Raw genomic sequence first — 8,702 nt, forward strand, 5'->3', positions numbered from 1 at the left:
CAGAGACAGTAGCTCTTACTTTATGAACTCTCTTTCTTGGATGGAAAGCAAGTGATCCGTGTCTTGGTGCTTCAAACTTTCTATGAGACATGAGAAGGTCTTTTAGATTATTGTGATCAGTTTTAGGGTTTTAGATTTTATTGAAAAATAATAGTTTCATAATATTGTATTTTTATTAAAAAAAAAAGAAGATTAATAAGAAAATAAAATAAAGAATGAAATATGAGGAATGTTAAAAATAATTAAAAGAAGTATAAACTTGTAAATTTTATAATTAATTAATTAAAAAAATGAAAAGGGTTTTCAAAGAATAAAATGATCTTAATAAAGTGATAATCCACTCAGAATGGGAAGCTACTCTATTTACAACGCTCATCCAAGAAACTATGGAAATGGTTCAAGAACTTGTAGAAAATGTGGAGCCCGTAAAGGTCTTATTAGAAAATATGGACTTGATTTATGCAGAAGATGTTTCAGAGAAAAGGCTGTTGAAATTGGATTCCAAAAGTTGGATTAAATTAACAGTAAATTGAAGTTATAAACAAAGAAGTAATAAAATTTATTGTTTCTTTTTTAATGTGTTTATCAGTAAGTTATTTTAGATATAAAATAAATATAAATTAATTCCAATAACATAAATTACCATCCCATCCACAAGATATAAATGAAGAGTCATTGGTTGAATGCCAAATTACATCAGTTACACATCCTTTATGGGCATGTTCAAATACTTTTAGTATTTTTCCTTTTTTCCAACTCCATATAAAAATTTTACCATTAGCATCTCCAGAAAGAACATATTGTCCATCTGGACTAAAAGAAGGACGACACGACCAGGCTCCTGGGTAATGGCCTCTAAATACCCTTCCACTCATTTGTCTAAATGGATCTCCTCTAAAACAAACAATTGAATTATCCATTGATTGTGCAATAACATATTTTCCATGATAATCATTTAAACAAAACATTGCTTGAATATTCGGGTCTTGAATTTCCTTTGTAACTGAACCACTTCCTAAGTCATAATACCTTATTATTTTATCTTCCGATGAACATACTATTCCTTTTCCACAATGGGCAACGTCTAATGGAATTGAATCAACTATATATTCACTAGTATGTTTTTTTTCTCTTATATCATATTGAAATATCCTTTTGTTTGTACACCCTGCAAAAATCCCATTTTCATTGGCAATAAGACATTTATATGGTGGTTTCTCATCAGTTGAATTTGGTGCTTCAGTCCATCCAGTAATAACTTCTCCTTTTATAATGTCCCAAACTTTTATAGTTCCATCCATTGAAACAGAAATAACAAAATTATCATAAAATGTGACCCTAGGAATCATAGATTGATGTCCAATTAAATTTTCAACAACACTTTTTTCTTTTAAACCACATACCCTTATTATTCCATCATTGCCTGAACAAACTAAAAAGTTTCCTTCTTTGTGTATACAAAGAGATGTTAGTGTTTTGCAATTAAGGTTATAATCCCAAGTGCAATTATTTGGTATTTTACATTTCAGTACTTGTCTAATTTCTTTTCCAAAAGAGATTGAATCTGGAATTATCATTTCACCTTTTCCGAAACATGGTGCAGTAAGTTGAGAATATTCTTCAACAAGTTTTTTTGTTTCTTCTTTCTGAAGTTGTCTTTTTGCTTGTTCTTGTTGAATTAATAAATCAAATTGTTTTTGATCAAAATCATTTTGTATTGGTTTTTTCTTCTGTTTTGACTTCTGTTTCCTTTGTTCTTTAAAAGCTTTTTGAAACTCAAGTTCTATACTTTCATTGTTTATTTTCTCTGCTTTTGACTTCATTTTTCTTTATTTTTAGTTTTTTTTCTTTGAATCTTCTATTTTTTGATAAAATAAAGGTTTATTGGATAATATCTTTTTACAAATTTACTATTCTATAAAAAAGTCTTTTCATATTTCATCAAAATTTGTCAAATTTTGTGAACTAAAGACAAACTTTAAGGTAAATCAAAACAAGTTCTGTTGAATATAATCTTTTTTTTGAGATAAAAAAATCGAGTAAAACTAGAAAACAATAAAATTGTTCATACAGTAAATGAGTAGAATTTCAATATTTAAGAAGAAACCCAAAGTTAAAGAGGAAGTTGAAATTAGTTTAGACATTCCTGAAAGTATTAAATCAAATGCAATATGGAATGTTTGTTAATAACATTCTTATTTTTCTATTTGTAGAACCAATACTTATTTTATGTTAGATTTGTCGTTTAGAAGATTATCATGTAGTATCGAGTATTATACGAACGTGTGGTGTTGATGCAATACCATTCTGGGATGCTATAAGGAATTGTTTGGATAGTGACGCTGTATTAATTTATTTGATAAAACAACATATAATAGAAGAAGTAAGAAATACAAAAGAAAAAGCACAATTATTTAGAGCAAACGGAGGATTTACTCATTTAATGTCGTCATTTATGAAAAAGGAAGGACAAAAAATATTAGAAGAATATATTAATCCCATAATAAAAGTTGTAAATGAACAACCAAATGAACTTGAAGTAGATAATACCAAAGTATCACAAGAGGTTGTTGATAAAAATGTTGAAACATTATTAACAATACTAAAAGAACATGTATGTAAATTTGATATTCTTAGTAAACTAATTTCTCCAGATTTTTCATATATTTTTAATATTATTAAGAAAGAAGTAATGAAAAAATGGCCAGAAAATGCACTAATTGCTATTGGTGGATTTTTGTTTTTAAGATTCATTAATCCTGCTATTGTTTCTCCACAACGATTTGGTAGTCGTATGTTACTTCCAAATGATAATGGACATCGTACATTGATTTTAATTAGTAAAGTTGTTCAGTCTATTGCGAATCAACCATTGTGTCCATTTAGAGAAGAATTCATGCAACCATTTTCTGATTATGTGTTGTCACAATATGATCATGTTAATCAATTTTTGAGTATTATTAGTTCAAATGATCAAATGCCACAATATGAGCGATCTATTAGTGATTCTATTATTATTGAAGAAATACCTATTATTGTTAAAGGGTTAATTGGGTTTAAAGAAGATGTAATGAAAGATTTCTATGAGAAACTTGACACTGTACCAGGAATAAAAGATAAATTAATTCCAATGTTAGATAATAGTGAAACAATTAAAAGATTTACATTCTTTGATCAAACAGCTGCATTAAATGAAATGATGTTATCAATGAAAAAATCAATTATTTCATACGAATATGAAATAGGACAATTAAATGATAAAATAGTGGATCTTTATATAAAACTTGGAAAATATTTACCTGAATGTGAAACATTACCAGAAATTACATGTAAAATTCAAGAAACCAAATTAAAAAGAATTGAGGAATTACGAAAAAAACGAGAAGAAGAAGAAAAAACAGAAAAAGGTAAAAACCTTATTAGTATTCAAGCAGAAAAACCTATTCCTACACCTCTGAATAATAAAGAAGAAAATGAAAAAGAAGGAATTATAAATGATAATATTGATAAAGTTAGTGATATTGATTCTAGTGAAAGTGAAAATAGTGAAGATTTTAATAAACAAAAAAATAAAGAAGAAACTAGTGATAGTGAAGAATGGTCAGAAAGTGATTCTGAGATATTCTTAAGTGAAGTACAAGAAACTTATAAAAAGAAAATAGAAAAAGAAAGAAAAGATTCAATTATACCAAATAAAGCATTATCAATTTCTATTAATGAGTATAAAGAATCATTAAAAAAACAAGGACAGTTACCAAAAGAATTATATGAAGAATCACAAAAAACTATTCATACAATCCATAAATTAATGCACAAAGTACATAAATGTAATGACGCTAATCAGCTCTACCAAGTATCAGTAGAATTAATAATTATTATTCAAAAATTAAATGGAAAACAAAACATTAAAACACAACATAAAAATGTTGAATGTGATGTCACAATGATTCCTAAAACAAAAGACCTTATTGAAAGATTAATAAAATTACTGGAAAACAAAATTGTAGATGATTTAAATTTAACTACAGAACAATTACAAAAGATCCAATCTTTTTTGAATGATGTTTTACCTTATCTTAAAAATTAATTCATTTTTTGTTGAATAACAAAATAACTTATCTACAAATGTTATTAGTAATTTAATAAATTGTTTTTTTTTTGTTTTAATGATGATGTTGTATATATTGAATTTAACTCACTTTAAATAATAATAACTTAATTATTTTGACAATATTCAACCATATTTAAAATGATAAATGAACTTTTATGAGACTTTATAAAGACAAGGTAGAATCTTATAAAAAACAAAAAAATGTCTCAAAAATAATTAATTGAATTAATAAAAAGAAACATCAATTAACTGAAGTAATGTCTTATTTTTGAAAATTTGATTTTATTCAACTAGAATATTTTATCGATATGACGATCTTCTAATACTTTATGCTTAACAAGGAAATCGTTATGAAGACACCCATTAATAATTTCTTCACTAAAAGAGAATAAAGAAAAACCTAATGCCAAATTCATCGAATAAGCCATGTTGCTATTGAAGAACGACTAATTAGTGAGTAAAGTAGAGTTTAACTATAAATAATAACAAACATATTTTAAAGCATCGTTAAACATAGAGAACATGATAATAAGGATAGGAACAATAAAGGTTAGTACTTTTGTTTTCCAGAAATAAACACAAAGATGAGACCATGGGATATTATACAAAGCCATTGGAAGAAGAAGGTCTTGAACAGAAAGATAAGGATTACATACAGCAATCAATAACATTACACAGAAGAAATAATAGAATTGATGAGTAATCATTCTAGGGAATATAAAGAAAGAAATGATTAATGGTATTAATGGTAGTATGACTGTATACATCAATTTATATTCAGGGAACATATTTGTAAATAAATTCCAATATAAACCTAAATTTGGTGTTAAGTCACTAACAAATAATTCTTCACTAAAACGGAAATAATAAAATATTGGACAAGTAATAAGTACTGTTGGTGAAAGGGAAGGTAACAATGGAAGTAATAATGGTAATGTTGCTGGGTATAAAAAGATTGTTACTGGAAGGAATGGAGAAAATAAGTGCTTGTGTTTAGGAATAAGAAGAATTAACGATTCTAGTAATGTTATTAATGAATAACTGGATATTGATAAGGAAGCCAAAATACCAAATGGATTATACAACATAATACATGCTGATGTCTTTGATATTGTGACTAATGGAAGGGAAGGTAACACAGACAATGTAATTACAAAATAAGAAAGGTATTCTTTTGGTATATAAGAAAATACCTCAGTTAATAATGTTTCATTTGGCTGATCTAATAAAGCAAATGGTGATGTATTTAACTCAACTCTACTTGGTAAAAGATAAGTAGGTAAGAAATTTAATAATATTAAACGAAGAGATAATCCAATAATAAAGTGGACAACAAATGGTATTTCCATTAACTGTTTTTTTTGTTTTTTCTTTCTTAAAACAAAGAGAATGAAATAATTTTAATTATAATAAAATTAAAAAATTTTAAAGTATTATTATTTTGAGTTGAAAGTAATGAGAAAATATTGAAATGTCAATTGAACAACTTAAACTCGCCATTGTTGGGTATGACGAACTATGTGATAGATTTATGTATAGTTTAGAAAAAGAAACCAATATTCATGTAGAGGTATTAGGAAAAGAGAAAATAATTAAAGGAGGGATTAATTTAGGAACACAAGAATTAGAAATAACATGTATTGCTAATGGTTTGTATTATTATAAGTAATAATGAATCAAAATATAACATATAAGCTAGTGAGTTTAGTATAGAAGAATGTGGCACTGCTCTTATTTTGTTTAAGGCTAATGACCAAAGCAAAGAAACACAGGCACTTATTGAACAAACACAACTCAACACAGAAGATATTTTTGGTTATTGTGAAGAAGAAACTAGAATGAATGGCATTGCCCAAACTAATCAAATTCCACCAATGCCAACAATAAAAGATGTTTTATTGATTGTTAGAAATATTAAAAAAAATAGAATAGCTATTGGTGATATTATTGCATTAAAGGAAATTGAAGAAAATGCCCGTGGTGCTCTTGAAAAACAAAGAGAAAAAAACAAAAGGGAATTAGAAGATTTTTCTAAACCAATAGAACAAGCTTTAAAAGACAAAATTACAGAAGAAAGTCTTCTTCTTGGAGAACAATCTTCTGAAGAAGTCGAAGACGTTCATTGGACTGATGAAGAAGAAGAAAAAAACGAAACAGAAACACAAAAAGATAACAGAAAAAGAACTGGGCAAATGGTTTTTGCCTCAAGTGGAAAAATAGTTGCTGCACCACCACCATTAAAGAAAAAACGGGTAACAAAACCAAAATCAAAAACTAAATCAACTAAAAGTAAAAATAAATGAATGTTTTGTTTTTTATATCAAAATTATTATTACTAAAAATAAATTAATTGTTATTTAGGACAAAAAACAGAAAAATAAAAAAAGAGGAAACTTTGAATTTTAGTAAATCGAATGTTAGTTTGTTTTTATAGTGTTTCATTATTGTTGGCAAACCTTGTACTTATTGCAATAGACAAAACTAGAACCTTGTTATTTAATGGTTGTTCTTAAATACCTTGATTCAGTTGATACATTATGTAGATTTAATCTTGTATCTCATAATTGTCAAACCGCTATTAGTGCTACAAGAATTAATCCATGTTGTGGGATTAATTCAATTGGACTTGCTATTACTTTAGGGATAGGAAGGATGCAACGAATTGAATCAAAAGTATTTGACCAATTAGATACATATCAAGTTCATTTTCGAGAATTAGAAAAAATGAATGAAGCAGATTGTTTGTTTTATTAATACAACCAAATTAAGTCAAAAAATTGGGTATCATTTATATTATAGTAGAGAAGTATAAGATGTTTAACATTTATAAATTTATGATGAAAGATAATCTTGAAGACTGTAAGGTAGCGTTAAGTATTAGAGATCGAATATCTACTATTGGGATTGACACAAATTATTCTGTAGTATTTAAGTTAGAAACAATGCCCATGCTTAGAGAACTTAATGTTCGTATTGGAGATAATCCAAAATATCTAGTATTAGAAGATGTTTTTGCTGCAATTAAAAATAACAAATCCTTGCAAAAATTAACAATTAGTTTTAAATCAAATATAACACAAAGAATAATAAATGAAGTTCTTCCGCAACAAAACCGTATTAATATTTCATTTATTATTAGTTGGCTAGATGATAATGATGTCACTGAAGTAGTTGAATTAATTAATAAAAGTTATAACCCTATAGGAATTAGTGATATTAATCTTAATGCTTTTCATAGCTTCTTTATGAATAAAAATAAAGTTGTATTAATTCCTCTTGTCAAAAAATATTTTAGAGTATCAAAGACAATGAAATTAGATCCCCGTTATAATGAATTAAAGAACTTTTATCTTCCAGTTAGAGAAGAAGAAATTTAATAATAAACAATTTCTTTTTTTTTTGTTTGTTTTAAATTAAACATAAAATTGAAATAATTGAAATGAATTAAAGAAGGAATTTACTTTGAAACAATAAAGAGAGAGGCAATGTAAAGAGTCAAAAACAAAAGATAGCATAAGATAAATGTACTACGATCTTCGTATAAAGACTGTTGAACATAACTTTGTTGGTTGTGAAGATCAGGGTTAAGAACTTTAATACACTGTTCAAAGATATAATCAATATTTTCATTATTTTTAGCACTACACTCAATATATTCAATAGCCTTAAGTTCTTTAGATAGTTGTAATCCATCTCCAGTAGAAATAAGATGGTTTTTATTTTCACAACACTTATTTCTCTTTTCTGATTGAGTAGCAATAAGGAAAAATGGAGTATGAGGACATAACGATTTCATTTCAGGATACCATTTATTTTTTACATTAATGAACGAGTTTTTATTTACAACACTATAACAAACTAATATTATATCCACGTTAGAATATAATGGCTGTCTTATAGAAGACAAACTTTCAAATCCAGTTGAATCCCATAAATCTACAACCACTTGTTTTCCTCTTATTTTAAGTGTTTTAGTAGAATTTTCAAAAACAGTAGGGATATATTCTTTAGGATATTTTCCTTCAATGAACGTAGTCAATAATTGAACTTTTTTAGCGGTGTCATCTCCAATGGCAAGTATTTTAAAATGTTGCATAATTGTTAAGTAAGTATGTAAAGATTTATGAGTTTTAACTCGAACCAATTTTTACTTTTTTAAGTAAAAGAAATTTTTATTTCCCTTTTTTATAAGTAAAAAAATAAAAAATAAGAAAATCTTAAAAATTACTCTTTTTGAAATGGCAGAAAATGATGATGTGTCTGATGAAATTAAACAAACTAAATCAAGAAAAACTTATACAAGAGGTTCGTTCATTAAAACAATAAAAGAATATTTAAAAGCGAATGGTGATGAAAATTGTATGGATGAAACTGTTGAACTCATTGAACAACTACTTATAGAATTTATATTAGAATTCACTCTTAAAATTAGACAAGACGAACCAACAAAACAAATCAAACCAGAAGATGTACTGATTCACCTCATTAGAGATCGAAGAAAATTTGATAGAGGGGCTTATATATTGTGTCAAGAGATAAAGACAAATAGATACAAAGAAGAAATAAAACAAAGTAATCAAACAGAAGGAAA

At 26.5% G+C, this 8,702-nt stretch overlaps 7 protein-coding genes across 7 annotated transcripts in view, besides 10 other annotated features; 3 read left to right on the forward strand and 4 right to left on the reverse strand.

Moving 5' to 3' along the window:
* EDI_012710 (60S ribosomal protein L3, putative) overlaps positions 1-91 on the reverse strand; it is a gene marked incomplete at both ends in the record, with an annotated part of 1,330 nt that extends 1,239 nt beyond the window's left edge. The window contains one exon of the mRNA XM_001734431.1: positions 78-91. Coding sequence (XP_001734483.1) covers positions 78-91 — 14 coding nt within the window. The remainder of the gene's footprint in view (positions 1-77) is intronic.
* A 43-nt stretch (positions 92-134) lies between these two features.
* Positions 135-292: a sequence feature (AT_rich).
* A 301-nt stretch (positions 293-593) lies between these two features.
* Positions 594-626: a sequence feature (AT_rich).
* Positions 621-1,823, reverse strand: EDI_012720 (pre-mRNA-processing factor, putative; the record flags this gene model as incomplete). Its single annotated transcript, XM_001734432.1, has 1 exon — positions 621-1,823. The coding sequence occupies one exon, from the start codon at positions 1,821-1,823 to the stop codon at positions 621-623; it is 1,203 nt and encodes a 400-aa protein (XP_001734484.1).
* Positions 1,798-1,867: a microsatellite.
* Positions 1,868-2,076: 209 nt separating this feature from the next.
* EDI_012730 (ras GTPase activating protein, putative) lies at positions 2,077-4,087 on the forward strand (the record flags this gene model as incomplete). Its single annotated transcript, XM_001734433.1, has 2 exons — positions 2,077-2,178; positions 2,237-4,087. 2 exons carry the CDS (start codon positions 2,077-2,079, stop codon positions 4,085-4,087), a joined length of 1,953 nt encoding a protein of 650 aa, XP_001734485.1.
* Positions 2,662-2,682: a sequence feature (AT_rich).
* Positions 3,864-3,892: a sequence feature (AT_rich).
* Positions 4,088-4,401: 314 nt separating the features above from the next.
* Positions 4,402-5,460, reverse strand: EDI_012740 (GPI transamidase component PIG-U, putative; the record flags this gene model as incomplete). The annotated part of the gene is made up of 2 exons (XM_001734434.1): positions 4,402-4,557; positions 4,603-5,460. The coding sequence occupies 2 exons, from the start codon at positions 5,458-5,460 to the stop codon at positions 4,402-4,404; spliced, it is 1,014 nt and encodes a 337-aa protein (XP_001734486.1).
* A 43-nt stretch (positions 5,461-5,503) lies between these two features.
* Positions 5,504-5,554: a sequence feature (AT_rich).
* A 28-nt stretch (positions 5,555-5,582) lies between these two features.
* On the forward strand, positions 5,583-6,414 carry EDI_012750 (uncharacterized protein; the record flags this gene model as incomplete). Its single annotated transcript, XM_001734435.1, has 2 exons — positions 5,583-5,760; positions 5,807-6,414. The coding sequence occupies 2 exons, from the start codon at positions 5,583-5,585 to the stop codon at positions 6,412-6,414; spliced, it is 786 nt and encodes a 261-aa protein (XP_001734487.1).
* Positions 6,241-6,295: a microsatellite.
* An 8-nt stretch (positions 6,415-6,422) lies between the features above and the next one.
* Positions 6,423-6,471: a sequence feature (AT_rich).
* Positions 6,472-6,525: 54 nt separating this feature from the next.
* EDI_012760 (uncharacterized protein) lies at positions 6,526-7,488 on the forward strand (the record flags this gene model as incomplete). Its single annotated transcript, XM_001734436.1, has 3 exons — positions 6,526-6,531; positions 6,587-6,851; positions 6,911-7,488. 3 exons carry the CDS (start codon positions 6,526-6,528, stop codon positions 7,486-7,488), a joined length of 849 nt encoding a protein of 282 aa, XP_001734488.1.
* Positions 7,481-7,547: a sequence feature (AT_rich).
* A 21-nt stretch (positions 7,548-7,568) lies between these two features.
* EDI_012770 (GTP-binding protein RHO4 precursor, putative) lies at positions 7,569-8,207 on the reverse strand (the record flags this gene model as incomplete). The annotated part of the gene is made up of 1 exon (XM_001734437.1): positions 7,569-8,207. The coding sequence occupies one exon, from the start codon at positions 8,205-8,207 to the stop codon at positions 7,569-7,571; it is 639 nt and encodes a 212-aa protein (XP_001734489.1).
* An 85-nt stretch (positions 8,208-8,292) lies between these two features.
* Positions 8,293-8,338: a sequence feature (AT_rich).
* Between the last annotated feature and the right edge of the window lie 364 nt (positions 8,339-8,702).

This window comes from Entamoeba dispar, genomic scaffold, assembly GCF_000209125.1.
Source record: "Entamoeba dispar SAW760 scf_1105229458281 genomic scaffold, whole genome shotgun sequence".
NCBI lineage: Eukaryota > Evosea > Mastigamoebida > Endamoebidae > Entamoeba > Entamoeba dispar.